The 18,901-nt window shown below is 40.0% G+C and overlaps 2 protein-coding genes across 3 annotated transcripts in view; both read right to left on the bottom strand.

Moving 5' to 3' along the window:
* The window catches only part of PPIL2 (peptidylprolyl isomerase like 2), a 76,231-nt gene extending 74,092 nt beyond the window's left edge, over positions 1 to 2,139 (bottom strand). Inside the window, exons 1-4 of the mRNA XM_062590263.1 lie at positions 2,052 to 2,139; positions 1,708 to 1,757; positions 1,036 to 1,081; positions 47 to 109 (exon numbers count right to left, since the gene is read on the bottom strand). Coding sequence (XP_062446247.1) covers positions 47 to 109; positions 1,036 to 1,081; positions 1,708 to 1,757; positions 2,052 to 2,083 — 191 coding nt within the window. The 5' untranslated portion in view covers positions 2,084 to 2,139. The remainder of the gene's footprint in view (positions 1 to 46; positions 110 to 1,035; positions 1,082 to 1,707; positions 1,758 to 2,051) is intronic.
* A 1,446-nt stretch (positions 2,140 to 3,585) lies between these two features.
* The window catches only part of LOC134148144 (protein HIRA), a 38,380-nt gene continuing 23,064 nt past the window's right edge, over positions 3,586 to 18,901 (bottom strand). For both annotated transcript variants that reach the window (XM_062589966.1, XM_062589967.1), the window contains exons 13-25: positions 18,355 to 18,440; positions 17,450 to 17,644; positions 15,901 to 16,071; positions 14,172 to 14,376; positions 13,278 to 13,382; positions 12,336 to 12,484; positions 10,894 to 11,055; positions 10,171 to 10,229; positions 9,025 to 9,130; positions 7,370 to 7,492; positions 6,733 to 6,896; positions 5,065 to 5,153; positions 3,586 to 4,496 (exon numbers count right to left, since the gene is read on the bottom strand). In XM_062589966.1, the coding sequence (XP_062445950.1) occupies positions 4,380 to 4,496; positions 5,065 to 5,153; positions 6,733 to 6,896; positions 7,370 to 7,492; positions 9,025 to 9,130; positions 10,171 to 10,229; positions 10,894 to 11,055; positions 12,336 to 12,484; positions 13,278 to 13,382; positions 14,172 to 14,376; positions 15,901 to 16,071; positions 17,450 to 17,644; positions 18,355 to 18,440 (1,731 nt within the window). In that variant the 3' untranslated portion in view covers positions 3,586 to 4,379. The remainder of the gene's footprint in view (positions 4,497 to 5,064; positions 5,154 to 6,732; positions 6,897 to 7,369; positions 7,493 to 9,024; positions 9,131 to 10,170; positions 10,230 to 10,893; positions 11,056 to 12,335; positions 12,485 to 13,277; positions 13,383 to 14,171; positions 14,377 to 15,900; positions 16,072 to 17,449; positions 17,645 to 18,354; positions 18,441 to 18,901) is intronic.

The following is an 18,901-nucleotide window of genomic DNA, read 5'->3' as shown; positions in this document are numbered from 1 at the left end:
CAATTCAGTGACACAAAAATAAAGCAAAGTACAGACAGTAACTTACAGTATGTCAAAGACTGTCCCATCTGGTGTGCAAACTGGGTACTCAAAAGGCTGCAGAGACAAACTAGGGAAAAAAAGTACATACTGTTTTAGCAAGATCATCTGGAAATCATGATGACAAAAGCAAATAACATGTTGCTGATTTATTGGCACATTAAAGCAAAGTCTACACCAATGAAAATACTGAGTAGTTACCAACACCTGTTATCTGATTCCACAAAAATAAGATTAAAAAAAAATTATTTAAAGGAACAAATGTAGTCCAATAGCTTGTAGCTGCCAGCGCTCAAAACCATACCGCCACTGGAATGGATGCTGTATTATTCCCAAGCCTGCTTCTGTTGCTATGCCAGCTCCCAGCAGCACAAAAGACAGCTCAAGCACACACTGCCTTTGCACTGAAGCAGGTAAGGGAGTAATCAGCTGTCACATCAGCATCCCTTCTTAGGGGTGCTTCCATAATCCATCCAGCTTTTTGCCAAGCAACAGTAATTTGTTGATGGGGTCAGTAACTTCTTGAAATATTTGATTCACAAGAGGATTTTAAAAACACCTTTACTAAGTTCACTCTTTTCACTCTAGCACTGTAAGTAAATTCTAAGCATAAATTATTAACATGTATACTCCTTCAGTCTAACCCCTGCTGCAGAAAGATGAATGATTGATTAAGAATGTTCTGACCAAAAGCAGAGATTCAAGTCCCAATTATAGGGATCGTAAGATTGGAACATGCATATTAACTGAAATATTTTATCACTTGTGTATTCTGTTCTCTTTTAGCTATCAGGTTCAATCTCAGCAGACACTAATCATGGAAAGTACAGGCACAGATTCAGTGGAATATTTCTCGTCACATGAATTTCATAGCAGACACAAGTCAATGGAAATAGCTACCTCAGTAGAACATGTAACTTCAGTAATAGTTCAAGGTCAACAGACCGATGAATACCTCTATCACTGAATAGTGTTAACATGATTTTGTTCTCTTACCTGCAGTGATCGAACGATAAACGTCTAAAATTAGTTCGTGGGAGGTCTGTTTATGAAAAAGAATACACAGGATTTTAATAAGTATATAGTATTCTAGGTAACAAAAATACTCCTACAGTTTTCACACAGAACAGCTGAGAAAGCCTGAGATCCGTGTCCCCGCTTTAGGGCTCTGAAGTCCAGCAGGTCAAAGCCAGCTCAGAACGAGCTCAGACCCCAGAGCAGCAACAGGAGAACGCTCCGCTCGAAGAGGTCACTTCAGTGGCCACCCGGTGCGGAACCAGCCCGCTCGTCCTCGAGAGCCTCGGGGTGCCTGCACGGGGGAAGCAAGGGAGGGGCCATGGAGACCAAACCCCGAAGCGCTCCAACAAAGGGAACAGAAGGAGACTTTAGACACGAGAACGGACAGAATGAAAACCAAGGAAGAGTCAGCAAGAGGAGCAGGACGTCGGCAGGCCGCAAGGGAGAGGGACGGCACCCAGGCCGCGGGGTTTTCCAGCGAGGAGGGACACGCGCAGCAGCGCTGAGAGCGGCTGCCGGCGGCCCGGAGCCGAGGGCTGGGCGAGGCCGGGGCGGCAGGAGCGAGGGCGGCAGGAGCGAGGGCGGCAGGAGCGAGGGCGGCAGGAGCGAGGGCAGCGCCGCGGGGCCGAGGCGGAGCCGGGCGCCACTCACCGGCCTTCTTCCCGCCGTAGAACTGCGTGTACTCCGCGCACGTGATGTACCTGCCGAGACAGCGCGTCACTCGCGCCGCGCCCCGCGCAGCCCCCGCGCCGCCCCCCGCCGGCCCCGCGCAGCCCCCGCGCCGGCCCCGCGCCGGCCCCCCACCGGCCCCGCGCCGGCCCGCACTGCCCCCCGCCGGCCCCGCGCAGCCCCCGCGCAGCCCCCACCGGCCCCGCGCCGGCCCCCGCGCGGCCCCCGCCGCCTCCGCCCCGCCGGGAGCTCGCAGGCGCCGGCGCCGGCCCGCGCGTGTCCCTCCCCCCCCCCCCCCCGGCCCAACGGCCGCGCCGCCCGCTCACATCTTGTCCTTCTGGTGCTGCCTCTTCCCCATGGCGGCGGCTCAGACGGCCCGAGCGCCGCCGGGCCCCTCCGCGCCGCCGGGACGCGGCCCGAGCGCCGCCGGGCCCCTCCGCGCCGCCGGGACGCGGCCCGAGCGCCGCCGCCGCCGCCTCCCCGAGCCCCCAACCGCGGCGCGGCGGCGCCTCCCGCTCCGCGTGCGGCGGCGTTCCGGGTCCGGGCGGACACAGGGGGCGGCGGGCGGCGTTCCGGGGCCGGGCGGGGACGCGGGCGGCGTTCCGGGGCCGGGCGGACACAGGGGGCGGCGGGCGGCGTTCCGGGGCCGGGCGGGGACGCGGGCGGCGTTCCGGGGCCGGGCGGACACAGGGGGCGGCGGGCGGCGTTCCGGGGCCGGGCGGACACAGGGGGCGGCCCCGCCTGCCCCAAGGTTTGTAGCGGCGCCCAGGCCCCCCGGTACGGCGTCTGTCTGGTGTTTTAATCCTTTTAGCGTGCTCCTCGCCTGGAACGATGAATGTGAGGTCTGTTCCCGTGAGCTGAGATAAACTAGCGAGTCATTCACGGCAGTAACGCTTGGCACAGCGCTGTTAGGTTCGGGGGAGGTGAAGGGCTGTGAGTGTCTCTCCCCAGCCACCACGGGGACCTCCTCCTCCTCATCTTCGTCCTCCTCCACGGGGACCTCCTCCTCCTCCTCATCCTCCACCACGGGGACCTCCTCGTCCTCCTCCTCCTCCACCGCGGGGAGGCTCTCGCAGCGGGGCGAGCCGAGCAGGCTCTGCCTCCGGCGTCGCCTCCTCGCCGTGGAAGGAGAGGGGCTGCAGCAGATGCGGGCACGAGGCCACAGTCGCTGCTGTCAGAGTCTCCAACGAGGGTGGGATTGCTTGTATCACATACATGGAAAAAAACCTAACTGTGCTCCCAGGACATTTCCCAGTGACAGCCGAAGACTTGGACTGATGTTGTACTGAAGAATAGCTGTGAAGCCCATTGTTTTTATTGCTTTTTAAGACAGTTCAGTCAGCATGCACATGAGATTGCTACAGTAAAAGTAATCCTCTGGCTGTCAGGGCCTTTCACGGGTTTGGGGCTTTGCAAGGTAGCGGAAGACCTTGACCAGTCGATACAGGATCTCCACCTTTGGAAGGTTGTGTTGCTGTTAAAGAAAACATCCTTCCTGCTAACATCCAGTCATGTAAACAGCAGAGCTGCCTGCCTGAAGAGGGTCAGTCCCCGCCAGCCAAAGTCCAAGGCAGCACGTTCTTGTCACAGCTGCCTGGCATTCCTAACGAGAGCGAAGGATTTTGCTTGCTTTTGCTAGGAGCTTAGGAGACAAAATGCACCTATGTGACAGTTTGATAATGACATGCAGTTAGTCATTTCAATACTCTAATTCTTAAGTCAAAACCACCTCAGACATGTTAAAATGATTCAGCCTATGTTGGCATTTCTGGAGATTCCTGCACCCTTTGAAATAACACACGATTTTTTTTTTAAACCAATGCAGCTTTCATTTATTTTTGTACTTACAAAAAAGAGCCACCCCCTTATATCCCTCCCCCTCCCCCCAAATGCCTTTTACAAACATTTAAAAATTAAAAACCAGATGGTGACATGTTAATTTGGTAGAATTATTTTGAAACATAGCTTTTGTAATTAGAGTTAAATTTCCTACAAGATGACTCTGTAGAGATAGCCTGATTACTGGCCAAATAAAATTCCATATTACAAGTTAGCAAATTCTAGTACAAAAATAGTCCATGTGTTAGAACAGCCTCTTATTATTATTATATTCACAGGTAAGAGTCTATTGGCTGCATAATACCTTAATATTTATGAAATTTCTTTTTATGTGGCTCATTCATCTAATTTAATATAGTGTTGAGCCTCAATAAATCCTCAGGCAAAAAAAAAAAAAAAAAAACCCTAAACAGGGTTAAATATGCTGTTCAGTGTACTCTGAAGTACTGTGCTTTTCACAGGACATCCAAGAAACCTTACAAATAGTTCTCAGCTAGTTTTGATATTAAAATGAGATCCAGATCCAAAAGGACCCCCTGAAGTACATATCCACAACTTTCCATAGAAACAGAGGCCACAGCTTTGATGGTTAAGTTTCACTTAGAAATGGTCTAGCTCTTCTGCTCATATTCATGAATCCACATGTGAGCTTCTTTAGAAACTAAAGTAGGTCACTCGTGAAGTATCTGGGACCCTTAGAGTATTGCTCTCTTCAGGAGTGTCCCATTCTGACCAGGTTCTCTCCTCTAACTCTGTTTAACACTGTTCAGCAGTTTCTCTCGGACCAGGCTCCTCAGGGAAAATCTAGAGACATGCTACTTGTCTCTCAAGATGTCTAGCTGCTCTTGATATTCTGTGAAAAGCCTCTGGAAGCGGAGGTTCTGTCCAATAACAGGAAGAAGTTCTTTCAATAGTTCTCTCTTTCGTAAACCCTGCATAAAAACACAAAAGCACGCTCAATGTATTCAATATCGTGAATATTTTCTATAGGACTATTTATGAATCATGTCTGTCTTTTTTCTGCCTGGAGAGAGCTGTGTATTTCATGCTTTTATACCATTTACATAACTCCCAAAATAAAATCTGCTTTTGCATTTATATATTCATGAAGCTGGTGCATCCTCCATGCAGTTACAGACTCCAGATGTGCTGCTGAGAAGGGGAGACACTCTGCTGGCACACTCCTATTGCAGAGTTGGCGTCTGAGGAATGTGGAGACTTGAATGTGCAACTCTACTCCATCTGCTTGATATTCAAAACAGCATCAGAACGGTGACCATGAAACGCAGTATTTGTCTACTGTTTTACTTGATACAAATACAAGTTCCATGAGGAGGAAGCCTTCTTATGAGATAGAAGCAGAGAACAAAGGCGTTCCAGGGTTAGCAAAAGTCATTTGCTTTCTTGCTACAAAGCCTCAATCATATTTTAATTTATATGGACTACCCATTTTCCACGATTGATACGAGGAACTCTCCCTCATTCTTTGTCAAAACTTACCATTACTGTTGATTCCCATTGGCTTCCAGCTGAGTAATGGACTGGACCCAGTAAATCCTTGCATAATTCTCGCAAACGATATTCAAATCCTGAATATGATCAGAAATAATCCCATTCATAAACATTTAACTATATATAACCACTATACAATCTAACTAAAACCCTTCAGAAAAGAGTTACAAGCATCTAGAATAAAATAAAGCCAGAAAGCATGATTCCTGAAAAAGATATTCTCCTTTAACTAACAGGAAATTTTTGTAAAGATAAGATGATTGGTAAAGGATTCATTTCAAATTTCCAAAGTTTTCTTTACCTGAAGTTCTCAAAAACAAAAACAGCTACTGATGTTGTTCTACAACAGGGAAAAATATTGTAGTAGGTAGTCTAGTTTGTTACAACAGCCATCCCAACCTCCATTTTGTTCGCCCTCCCCCTGCCCCCAAGTGTATACAGTGTATACACACACCCATACTTTTAAACAGCAGAAATGTTTTATGCAACTGACAGAATTTGCTACTGAAGAACTAATGCAAAAATGATATCAGAGGAGTTAGCTAGAGGATGAAAACCACTGCAGGGGAAAAGAGGATATCCAGCACATACATGAAATGTGAAGGTGTCATCACCTTGTAAGATGAATCCTGCGTACAAATTGGGGAAGATTTCAGCTAGCAAAGATTTTTAATTAAAGTATAACTTTGTTCACATAAGGCCTAAGATGAACATTTTAATTTCAATGTGTGAGGACAGAGAGAACCACATGCAATTCACCTGGCTCTTATTTAATAAAGTTGTGATCAAAAGGCAATAATTAATTATCTGAATTTTAATTCTGCCAGCATGGTGTTAGGTGGCTTCCCTTTAGGTAAAATGATTATGCATGGTGAGGAATAAGGCAGAATTAGTGGGAACTACTAAATTTGGAAGACAGACAAGCAAAGGTACAATGGAGTGCTTTTGCATCCAAGAAGCATGAAGAAGGCTAGTTGATTAACCTTAATAATAGCATAGAGAAAAACTATATTCAGAAATAAAATAGATACAAAGCAACTTTATTTCTGTGCTTCTTTGCTCACGAAATTTAACCTATGGAACTCACCACTCCATGCTGCTGAAAATTTAAAATGTTTATATATACATATACACACACATACACACATGTGCATATTATTTTTAAAAAGGTATGTAACACAAGCAAGCTTGCCCATGCGCTGATATAAACTCTAACCCTAGCAACTCTTCCATTTCACAACATGCAGTGATCACCACTTGGCTGAGGACACGACATATTTTACAAGGTATTGCTGCTTCCCCAAACATGCCAGTAGTTGCTGCCAGATAATATATCTGGCTATAATATTGCTCAACAGACAGATCACTGGCCTCCTTTACAATGCAGTTCCTGGTATTGACGTCTATAGGTGGCACTGTTTCCCCAAAGTGTTACCAGTTCATAGTCAGTGTGTCAGTATGAGATTCTAAAGCACTGAGCATTATAGGCAGCAAATGCACTTCAGCTGTTTTGTTTTTAATCAACCACTGTGTCCAGAAGGGAAGTGCTAAACTAGAGAAGATTAAGTACAATCATAAATATACATCACATGAGTGGAGGGTTTCTTAAAAATCCATCAGAGCTGCAAAGAAGTAACAGAGCATGCCAGGTCTCACCTTCATTAACTAGGTACCGTGCATAGATAAGGAGCCAGTGGCGATATTCATGACTGGACTGTAACATAAGTGCTGCTGCTATCTGATTCTCCAGGTATGCAAGCGTTGTTTCTTGTTGTACTAAATGAGGCATGGAGAACAATCTTGCAGCTTGCCTTCCTGAACTGCAAAACCAAAAGAAAATTAACATAGCAGCCATAAACTCAGAGGTTAATTTATGAAATATGTATTCTAGTAATACAGAAAATACTCTACACTCGTCTTTCAAAGGAACCTAGTGCTTTTGGGGTTTAAATCTTCAATGACAAAGGCAGCACTTCGCAGCAGATCCCTTGTATCACATGGGGAAGAAATCAGAAGTGCCTTCTTCCTCTGCTAGACTGCTTACAGGTGTCAAGGCCAGTGGAAGGTTTTCTACCTCCTATTCTTTCTCTTCTCCTTTCATCTGATTTCTCTTTTAAAAAAATTACAAGCTTTTCAGGGACAAAGTCCTCCTAAATGTTTACAGGAAATTAAGATGACTATCTTTGCCTTTCCTATTTATACTCCTCCTAGGTTAACTCCTAAATTAACTCATTGCTTCAGGAACATAAATAGATAAAAAGAATCAAACAAAACAAAACAATTAAATGCATACTTTGATGTTCGTCCCTGTATTACAGCTAAGGGCCCAGAACACAGCATGGCTTCTTGGGATGGTAAACTATTCCTGAAGTCTGCGCATTGCGCTAAGGAGTCCTGCTTGTCAGAAACAAGATTCCTGTAAAAAAAGCAAATTAAAAAAAAAAAAAAACAAGTTTGAAGAGAATAAGCAGTGATGTTGAGTGGTCCTGCTCTGTTCTGCCTCAGAGCCTGACTCACTGAGATCACTGAAAAAAATCCAACAAAACTCACAAATATACATACACACACACACACACTATATAAATAAATAAAAATATACACACATGCACACATATATACGTATCTCACAGAGGCACTTAAGAATTCCACAGACAAAAATTATTCTGATTCAACATCCAAATTCTGCTTATGCTTTCACAGAAACATCTCTCTCATCCCAAAACTGACAGGATTAATGACACAATACAATTCAGCATTAATTTTGAAAAGCACATGTAAAATAACATGTAGGAAGTGGATTTCCATCTGCCACAATTATGCTCCAAAATGAAGACTGGAGGGAACACACGTAATGACTTTCTCATTATGAACTTAATTTTACCTCAGGTCAGGTCCTTCCACCCACCAGACAAATCATCATAGATCATACATTTTGACCACCTTTCCCATACACTACAACTTCTCCTTCATATTGAGGGCGCTTGACAGTTAGAGCTGACATTTCCACACCTAATCAGGGGTATCATTTTCTCTGGTTTGAGATGCCAGGGGAATCAGTGGCTCAAATGAATGCTAAGTTTAGAGTTCCAAATAGATCAGAGGTAAAATAGTACAAATACTTAAAATAATTTTCACTGCTTTATCATGTTTAAATCTGTGTTGATGACTAAAGAACTGCTCTTTTATATAATCCCAAAGCTGTGTTACAAATTCAGAATTATAGCTGAGCCTGTCCTTTACTCTCTATTGACTGTGAAGTTTTCCATGTGAATTTTCTCAGGTCAAATGATTTCTTCCCTTTTCCCCTACCTGACTTGCTATCTTCATTAAGCTTGTACGTCTTGGAGGCATTTGGCCCTCTTCAAATGTGACCAAAAGTGGTCATTAGAACCAAAAAAGATCAAAGAATGATGAACACTGACAGTCAGACACATACACGCTCAGGGTTGGAGCACGTAAGTCTGATCTTCCTAGGAAACCAGGCAAAATCTTTTAAATGTGTTTAAACCTCCAACAAAACTGTGAAAGCTATTTTGACTATTTTTCCCCAGAACTGTTCTTTTTTTTAGTGTAAAAGGAGTGAGTTGTAAGGCTAGACGGTTTTCAATTATTGTCAACTGCTTGACACATACAAGTGATGTGCATCAACAGAAGTACACATACGTAGGCGGGTATAAATAACATGAAATAGTATATATGGTATAGTAAAAAATGATAAACAAAATTGTAGTTCAACCTTCTAGTTTTTAAAACTTATTTTAAACATAACAAATTGTAACAATATAAAGAATTCTAAAGCCTAGACACCCACTAATGAACTAAGGCAAAAGTAAAGCTTAGAGTGTGATTCTGATCAGACTAGCTTTCAGAGTATGGAGTGAAACAGTAAATTAGAACACACATGTCAATTCAGCTATTTGTAAAAGCAGGAAATAATGTACAACTTACCACGTAGAAAGAGAAGGATTAAAACAATATGCCTTTCCATCAGACATGCTCATTACAGGTATACCATGCTGAGTCAGCAAGATCTGCGACACTGTTGCATCACTTCCTAGAAATCAAATCAAACCAAAACATTTCTTTTGGAGTTTTGCATAACATTCATAATGGTATTAAGTGCTATCCACCATTAATTACTACTCGTAGCAACTAATAGAAAAAGGTTGAGTAAGTGTTATTCTCAAACACCAACAGGAAAGCCAAGGCATCAGATAACGCTAACGTTGAACAGTAGGCTCAGTGCAGTAATATCAATATCATTCTGCTGCATATTACATTATTAATCTTGACATTACAGTTTATACAAGACATTGGCTTAAATCAAAACATTTTCCATATCTAGAGAAAAATCTTCAGCAATCCTGCCCTGTCTTCTGTAACTTGAAAACCTTTAGCTTCTTTTTCTCATTAAGCCAAAATTCTAAAAACCAGCACACTTAAGATAGGCTCTCTAGGAAAGACATAGTACAAGTGGGATAGCTAGAATCTCTCATTTCTCAGCATATCCCCTCCCAGGGTTTGTGCACATTCTGAGTACGGGACTAATTAATTATCCCATATAACTTCCAGTGAAGACATCACCGGAAGTTTACCAGACTTTGACTAATACTGTATGGATTAAAGCTAAAACAGAAGCCAGTGTGCTCCGAGACACAGATTTTTTGATCATTCCTTTGCCCAGACACTGGCAATGACAGACATTGAAGGGTCTGAGATAACCAGAAGTTAAGTTGCTCATCATTAAGATAATACATGGGCAAAGTACAGAGAAACTGTTCTAATAGTAGTAGGATTACATGAAGTATTTGTCTTGTGTTCTTCACGACAGTGCATCTTCACATTCAAAAGTAAGCTGAAATATTGTAAGCAATAGAATCATGTAGAAATCTGTTACTGGCTGATGTTTTCATCTCAATTATTTATACACTAAGTTCAATGTTGCCAATGACTTCCATTTGATATACATTAACAAAGAAGGAAAGTTATTTGTTTAGGCTTTTCAGGTTTTGTAAAATTTTTGCATATTCTTAAAACGCACTAAATAGTATAGCTGTGCTTGAAGATTGACAAGTAAATAATCCTTTTTATTACCTGACAATATTGTTTGCAAAGACTCATCTCTAACTATGGCTGTCTGCTTGTGAACATCCCTGAAAACAGACAAAAGGAAAAGATATTCAGTTTACAAACAGCCCTTTCTATCAGGGAACCTCATTACAGATAAGCAAACACTGACCATCCCAACAGTTCTCTTAAGGACTCTTGCTTACATTAAACATTGGATTAAAATATACAACCGAAAACAAGTACTTGCACTTCACCTCACCCTTTTGGTAAAGGCCTCTGTCCCTGTAACAAGGTAACTAAACAGTTTGCTGAAGCACTTCGATTTTTATCTTGGTATTGTGAAAAAGACTGGAATACTTCTTCAATAATTATTGGCTAAAATACAATGGAAGTTGGAAATATCCGTAGTTTTCTTTTCCACACACCCCCCTCCAAATCATTCCACATGCATGATAAGCCTAACCTAGGGCAGCTGTTTAAACCAATAACTTCTAGCTGACCACCTGTCTTCTTTCTAGCATCAAATTCAACGCTGTGTGCCATCCTAGAACTGAGAGGAAACAGGATTCAATTCCTGCACAATTAACACTTTTCACAGGAGTGCATATTACACCCAAAAGGGACTTGTGCTCAGACCTGACTTGGTTTAAGCCACAGTTTCAACAGCAATGCATGAGCGCAGCCACTGAACAAGATAACCTACAGCAATCAGCCCAGGCAGCTGCTGCAGCCTAATTCGGTGCTTACCAGACAGAGAGCGTAGCTGCAGTGGTGAGAGCCATGACGTAGGAACCCGTGCAATGTAGGGTAGAGATGGGTGTATTTAATACTATAGGGGGAAGAAGGCGACGACCACAAGCCGAAAATACTGACAATGTTCGTTTCTCACAGGCTACGCTTACAATCTCACTAAAAAGAAAAAACACCCAACATTTTTGTCAAATACAAGTAGCACAAAACCAGACTGCTTTCTTAGATTATCATACAACTCAAGATAGTTCCCCCAAAAGGTAGCTATTTGAACTTTCTTTTTTTTTTAAGTAAAAGCTGAGTTTCAAATGGGAAGGCCAGAAAACAGACAGATTTCCTATAGATGAATATAAATGGCATATTAAAAAGGCATGGTATGTCTGCTTAATTTAAGTAGTATAAATATGATGATCTAAGGATATAGGCAGGAGGCGGTTTGCAGGCAGAGACAGTATCTTTTATTAGACCAAGTGGTATAGTTGGAAATAGTTGAGCTTCTGAGTATACGAACTCTTCAGGCCCGAACTTGTATTTAGCTTTAAAATCTGCTGCTTCTTTTTCAGACCTGAAAAAAGCATTGTGCACCTGAAAGGTTTTCTAATTTTTTCAACTACGCATGCCAGTCTGTTTAAATAAAGGATATTACTACTAACTACAAATATTATTAAAGATATTAACAGAGATTCAGCTTAAAACTGGAGTAGGAAAATAAAACATTTCAAAAACATTCGGTGAGAAATGTTGAATATCTCGTGGCTTAGGCTTCAGAAATGTACTTTAAATTTAAACTCTTGGCAAAAAAGCTAATTGAGAAAAGTAAATTTGAGAAAAGAGAAAAACTGCAAAAATTTCAGAAAATACTTTTACATTACAATAGCATCTCCTTTCAAATTTTTCATTCTTTAGTACTTAACATTTGAACAACTGTTACTTACCATGATTTAGTCAGCATTAACGAAGAAATTTAAAGGAGAAAAGTAACATCACGGGAAAATATTTCTAAGTGGCTACAGAATTCAAGACACCCTAATAAGACTGCATAGATTAAAGCTAATACTTGGAGTGGAATTGCTCATGAGACTAAAATCAGTACATATTATTTTTATCCACAAAACAGTTATTATGCAGTATTTTATAAAGATTATAAGGGGTAGGGGAAGAAAGGCGATAAAGCCAGTAAATAGAAGTGGTTAACTGAAATAAACCAGAATTCTCACAAAAACTGCACAAGATAAGAGTTTAAGAACATCAATTAGGCCAAGATAGCAGAAAAATGAAACAGAATATCTTCAAAAATTATGTAGTTGATTCTCCCCAAAGTGTACCTTGAAAAAGCATATTTTAAAATGATAACATGCACCCTAAAATCTTTTTTTCTGGTCTTCTGGACTACTTATCTTCTGCAGGCTCCTACTGCCTCAAAAAATATATTCTCTTACCAGCTTCCTGCTGCAGTGAGAATTCGACTGGTGAGGACAGTCTCCCATTCCTTTCCTTCTCGATTACACTTTAACCTGCTCAACTTTGAACCTCCCACTGTGCTCATTTCATTCTCCACTTCAAGGTACATTGATGGATCTGTACTTATCTGAAGAACAAAAAAAACAAAATATTTTTTGAAGAGGAAAAGGCCTACCCCACCCCCACCAAAAAAAAAGCAGCAACCTCAGTTAGATGCGAAAAAAAGGCCAAATCTAAGAATGGATTGAATGATGGCACTCTCTTTAAAATAGCTTCAAAATACACTGTGCTACTTCAAAAGAAGTAAACCTCCAAGGATAAGTCTTGGCTAGAACACATGAATTATTTCTGCCTATTCCGAGCACAAGAATGGAGAAAGGTTGCGTATTCCTCCACAAGCCTGTGCTTCCTATTTAATGGCCTCAGATCAAGCCTAGATATGCCTGGTCTTCCTGCATTCTTGCATTAGAACCAAATTACCAATGCATAAGCAAACAGAAAACCCCCCCAACCTTTTCATAAATACCTAAATTAATACTATTTCCCAGTCTCCTCTAACGGAGAGGATCTCCAAAGATCTCACAGCAAGTAACAACTTTGTCCTCTTTAGCAGTGTACTGACAACTCAACTATAGTAACAATGCAGCTTTTACTACAGGTCGACAGTGTTAACTTTTTGACACACTTTGGCTAACCAGAAGTAGGGATTGACGAACCACCGGTATTTCTCTCTGAAGTTTAACTAATTTACAAGTGTCCTATTCTTGCAAATTTGCTATCGACTTTTCCCATATATGTACGTGTGATGTACACACACACACACATTTTCATAGAAGCTGAAGAATACATCCTGCTTGAACAAATACTTCTATTTTTGTAAAAAATAAGCAAGATTTGATTCATTTTAGTTAATTACTTACTTGCAAAGTAAATGATTTCTGTGGGATTGGGGTTGGCAGTTTAAGTGCTAATGCTGGTGCAGAGATGCAAGCAGCATCTTTCTCAGAGGCCAGTGTAGCTGGAGACTGGAAAAAAAATTGAGAATTTTTTTTTTTTTTCCTTAAAAGGAGTTAAGGACAAAGATACTCTATACTATAGATTTCCTGGGAATGGGGAGACCTTTTAGAAATTCCAAGTAACACCTGTTAGAAATATATATTTCATTCCCATTAGTTTTATAAATGCAAGTATTTTTAATCTAGAGTCTAAGAATTCAAACAAAAACTAGATGCAGCCATTACTTTCTGTAATGGGCTGTCTGCTTTTAACAATTTTCAACTGGAATCAATTAGTGGAAATTCTGGTACATTTCATGGAAAAGCCAAGCTTGGAATACTGAAAATAGAGGACTTAAATTAAATCAAGAGTTTTGATCTTTTTTAGGGTATATTATTACTTGACAGATTCTAGGCAAGTCATAACCATTCAAGGCATCGAATCCAAATCACTCTTTTGTGTATGTGCCATGTCCCTGTATGTGCTAATGGACTGCTTTTTTTTTTTTTTTTTTTTTTTTTTTAATTCCATACAGATATTTGGCATAATTGCCACCCACTGTTTAGTAAGGAGCTGCATTTGTATATGAACTAAGCACATAGGTTTGCCACACCACGTGCATCTTCTTTTTAAGATCTTAAAGTTTTAAAATAATAATGTTAAAAGCAAGGAAGAGGAATGGCTAAAAATTCTGAGGGTCCTTAAACTACTGGTCTTTCCTTGACTTGATCATGGCTAAAGCTAAGACTAGTCAACACAGGACTTAATTAGATGAACATCGAAAATTCTAATGAATGTTATCAATCTATTTATTTTACCTGAACAGTTAAAGTCACTGGTACAAGTCTGGAGTCTTTTCGAGGCCTTCCCTTTTTCTTCTTTTCTACTGTTTCTCCCTCAAGTTCCAGTTTACGTTTAGGTGCACTGAGTGGTTTAGCAGCTGGAATCTTCTCTTCACTGTCACTGCTGCTCTCCAGAATATCCTTGGGCTTATTGTCTTTAATTAAATTCTGATCCTTCAGTCTGAGCAAGTAAAGAAGCCCACATATTTCATAATTTATACAAGCTGGTTTCAACAGCTGCCAAATACCCTACTCATTGCATGCTTCTAGGTCAGAAAGTATATCCTTAGGTTTGTTTGAGTGTATTTGAAAAAGCACAAAGGTAAGAAGGGGAAGCCAAAGAGGTATAGCAAATCCTTTGTATAAGTACAATAGTTAACATGTATAATGTAGGTTGTTAAGATATAATCTCACCTTAAAAAATGAATACTACCATTTAGCAACAGGGTGAAGCTATAAAGAATAACTTTATTTTAGCATTTAACTGAAATTACAATCAGATCTCTTCCCTGAGTAGAGGTAACTCAGAACTCTAAGGTACAAGAATACTTCAATGTTTTTCCTCCAGCGGACATTACACTTTCCGCTCCCTCAGGCGGAACTTGATTTGTTACTGTGTTGTCTATTCACAAAACTTGTCCTACTTAGCTTTGACTAATATAAGTTGTGTATGTGCAAACCATACAGATGGCCTCACTACTTCATTTTCCATTTCAGGAATATAATAGAGCTAAAGATGAAAAAGTACAACACCCTGTGAACTTTTAACTGTTCTACCCTAAAATAGGTCATTTAAACATATTCTTCACATTCCTTAGAATAGCCAGTTATTAACTTAGGACAATGTTTTGTGACTTATTCCACAACCATTCAGCTTCCTGTGAATATTTTGCACAAGTCAGCACCCCATCTCCCCTTTTTGGGCATCAGAATTATGCCAAATAATTCTCTTTTATCCATATTTTATCAAAACATTAGAAAATTATAAGAGTAAGTTTAACACCTTTCCTCTGTATCACATGGTTAAACCCTATGATATAAAATTATGGAGATATTTAGGAAAAAATGTTTTATTGGTACTAACTTGGGGAAATACATACTTCTCTCAAGACTGCTATGCTTTATAACATTTGTTTTGGTGAAGCTGGAATACTTATGCCATAACACACTATCTGTCACAAAACCAAAGGCTTTCCTATTACTACTATTATTTTTTTTTTTTAAGCCATATGGATCCAGAGCCAAAACCTTAAAAACATAGCGTCTTCTTCGCATGCCTTCACAGCAAAACACAGAAACACATCTGCAGTGTGTATGTACATACAATGCAGACATGTATTGTAATTTATCTTGAAGTAAACGGCACTCTTGCAGAGAGATGCAGGCTGGGGACTTTCATACTCTAAGAAGCACACACATGCACGCAGCCGCACATAAAGGCATGCACACACACACATACACAGTCTCTTGTAACAAAAAATTTAAAGTGAAAATATCCTGAAGGGTCTGCCAGAGACGAACATAAAAAAAGGAATAATGCCAGCAAAGAACTTTACCTACTCATGGCTCTCCTTCCTTCCATCTGTAGAGGAGACCTAGGACAATTTCCAGAACACCAGCACCATGACATTCATACCACAGAAAACCAAGTTTTTAAACTCTGTACATTACTATCCCTTTTTTTTGTCCTCATGCTATATCTTACCTGTCCACAACAGTCTGATTTGTATTTGTTACGACAGCAGTCCCTGAGGTGGCTTTGGATCGTTCTGTAAATCTAGAATCAAATGCTTTCATAGGTTCAATCTTGGATGGAGTTGTAAGCACAGAAGAAGATGGTGCAGGAGGAACAGTGGAAGCAGAGGTAGTAGTTACACTGTCAATAGAAAGGACAGAAAAACAGATTGAAAGAATTTTAATGTTTATAACCTCTGTCACTCATAATAACTTGCTAATATTCATTATACTGACTAGAAACCATATTTAAAACCTTTCACTCATGATATGCTTTTTTCACCTTTCATGTGTCAATGTCTTCTAAGCTTTATCTACTCTCAAAAGCTGTTTATGAGAGTTAAGATCTTGATGTTCTTGCATAGAATCTTTAAATCAAGATATATTTAAATGATTCTTTCTTTAGGTTTTTTTAATTCAGGAATGAAACAATGTTTTCAGCTTATGCTTATGTATAGAGCAGAAGAAATCATTATTTTAAATGATGAGTAGAATTCCCAGTTTTACCTACTTTTCAGGTCATCAAATATTTTCCATTACAAGATTATATTCCATTGTTTAATTAATCAAACAATTTGAGCTGAAACATTTCATGCCAGGTTTTAATTCTGTTGTTCTTGTTGAAGAATCCAAACCAATTCTTAGGCAGTTTCCAAGTATAACTCTAAAGCAAAGAATTATGTTTTCCCCATACTAAAACATTCCAGATATCTTTTTCTTTGAATAACTGTTTATTTTTGAGATTTTCAGTTCATTCAGAGCAAAGAATAGCTCTAAGACAACTGACATTTGTACTAAAAAGAAGTTTGAAGCCCAATTTCTAAAGGAAAGGAGATTTAATTGTTTTGTCTGTCAATCATCCCTCACAGTCTACTCACTCACTTTTGAATCTGCGGCCAATTTCAGCTAAGTTTGATGGAGTGGTAGAGGTTCCAACAACATTATGCTCTCACAAGTGTTATAAAAACAGTGGTGGTATTGAGGAGAGGAAGCCAAATTAGTGTTACCACCCAAGGAAGTGCAGGTAAAATTTACATGTTCCATACTTAATTTGAAAGAAACCCTGCCCAACTAGCACACATGCACTGACGAGCCAGTCCCTGTGCTCTCTCTCATCTGACAGGGTGTTATACAAAAGTAGCATCACGTTTGAGGAGAGGAGATCTAGGGGATTCAGGACAGAATTTGATGGAAACTTCCACTGCTGGGAAAGCTTTTATTATTTACTGATAGCAAGCCAGTATTCTATAAGCAAGCCAGTTTGTTAGAGCATTAGCACACAATCAACTCTACAGCTCATTGCACTGAAGTTCTTTTTCAGAACTATGCATGGGGATTTATCACTCTTTAGAGTGTAACCAAACACTAATAAAACCTTCATGTTTGCAGGAATGTTAGATTCTTGAAGTTTTGGGATAGGGAAACCACTTTAATAATTGCATGCTTGCAGAACTGTAAAGGAGGATTAAAATTCATAGGAAGTCATGTAAACGAGAAACAACATTTCTGCAAATACTGACCCATCTTTATTTGCTGTATCATCTGTTGGTTTTATACTGGCTGCTGTTGGCTCTACAGAAGGCTTTGAAGTATTAAGGGAATTGGCTGCATTAGAATCTAATGACATGAGTTGCTGGTTACTTTGAGAAGACATCATTGAGCCAGCCAGAGATCCAGATATTGGGATGCTATTGAAAAACGCTGTAGAAAAATCCCTAAGCAAAAAGATAGACAAAACAACAAATATATTTTCTCTGAAATACTTCAAAAAAAATATCCCTAGGCAAAAAGACAGACAAAACAACAAATATATTTTCTCTGAAATACTTCAAAAAAATCCCTAAGCAAAAAGACAGACAAAACAACAAATATATTTTTTCTGAAATTCTTCAAAAAAAACCTAAGCAAAAAGACAGACAAAACAACAAATACATTTTCTCTAAAACACTTCCAAAAAAATCTTTTAACTACAACATTCATCCCATTATTCCCTTTTCCACATATGGATACATATATACGACCTTTCAAAGTTCCTCTTATCAAGAGTCATTCCTCTTATTTAAAATGAAACTAAAGCCAATAAGTAGTGCTGCAGATAGGAACCTGAAGTATCTTAGAGTAATTTTCACTTATCTACAGTGGTAGATCATGGGTCATGAACCTTATCCATTAGAAGTTTTAAAAAGGCAACCATTCTGGAGGAGATAATAATTCTTTCAATTCTAACAACTTACAGGTTATTCTCAGATTTTACTATTAAGAAAACACAGGTTGAACACATTTCATAAATAAATACTTGCAGGATATTCCCAGCAAACGTTTTAAGATTCCATGAGATCAAAACAGGTCCAAGTTCTTAGTGTGCATTAGGAAAAAAAATACACATAAAGTCAGGAATGATTTTAAAAACTACTTCCAAATGTACCCAGTGTCCAGCTGAGCTATGCAGAGAGGCGTGATCCTTCTCCGACCATCTGCTGTCCGTGTTTCAACTTGCTTTTTTAAGAGATTCTGTTGGAAAATACATTTCATTATTGTTTCTGATAAATAGAAAAGTCTGGCTTTTTTAACCTCTATTGACAGATGAATGTATTAGATGAAAGATGTTCCACAATTAAATTTGTTAAGAGACCTTTTTTTTTTGGTATAATGTCTTTGGACTGCACTACTATTATGTAAATGCTGGCTCAATCTATATTCCTATTTATGTAAGCGTATTTTAGTATTGCAACATTTTTTGACTAGTAATAGGTGTTTAAACAAAAGTTTATATAGTACAAAGTACAACAGAGAACTCTACATTCTCCAAAAATGCCTTGTCTAGAGATGGATAAATCTGAAATTAAAAATATGTGCTTTGAGGGCAATAATAATTTGTATTATGGTATGGTCTGAGAGCAGTACTCAGAACTATTCTGCTTTCCCCATTACAAAGCCAAGTCTGAAACATTCTCATCTGTGTGCACTGAATC

Source organism: Rhea pennata, chromosome 17 (assembly GCF_028389875.1).
Source record: "Rhea pennata isolate bPtePen1 chromosome 17, bPtePen1.pri, whole genome shotgun sequence".
NCBI classification, from domain to species: domain Eukaryota; kingdom Metazoa; phylum Chordata; class Aves; order Rheiformes; family Rheidae; genus Rhea; species Rhea pennata.
This window is presented reverse-complemented; position numbering and strand designations above follow the sequence as displayed.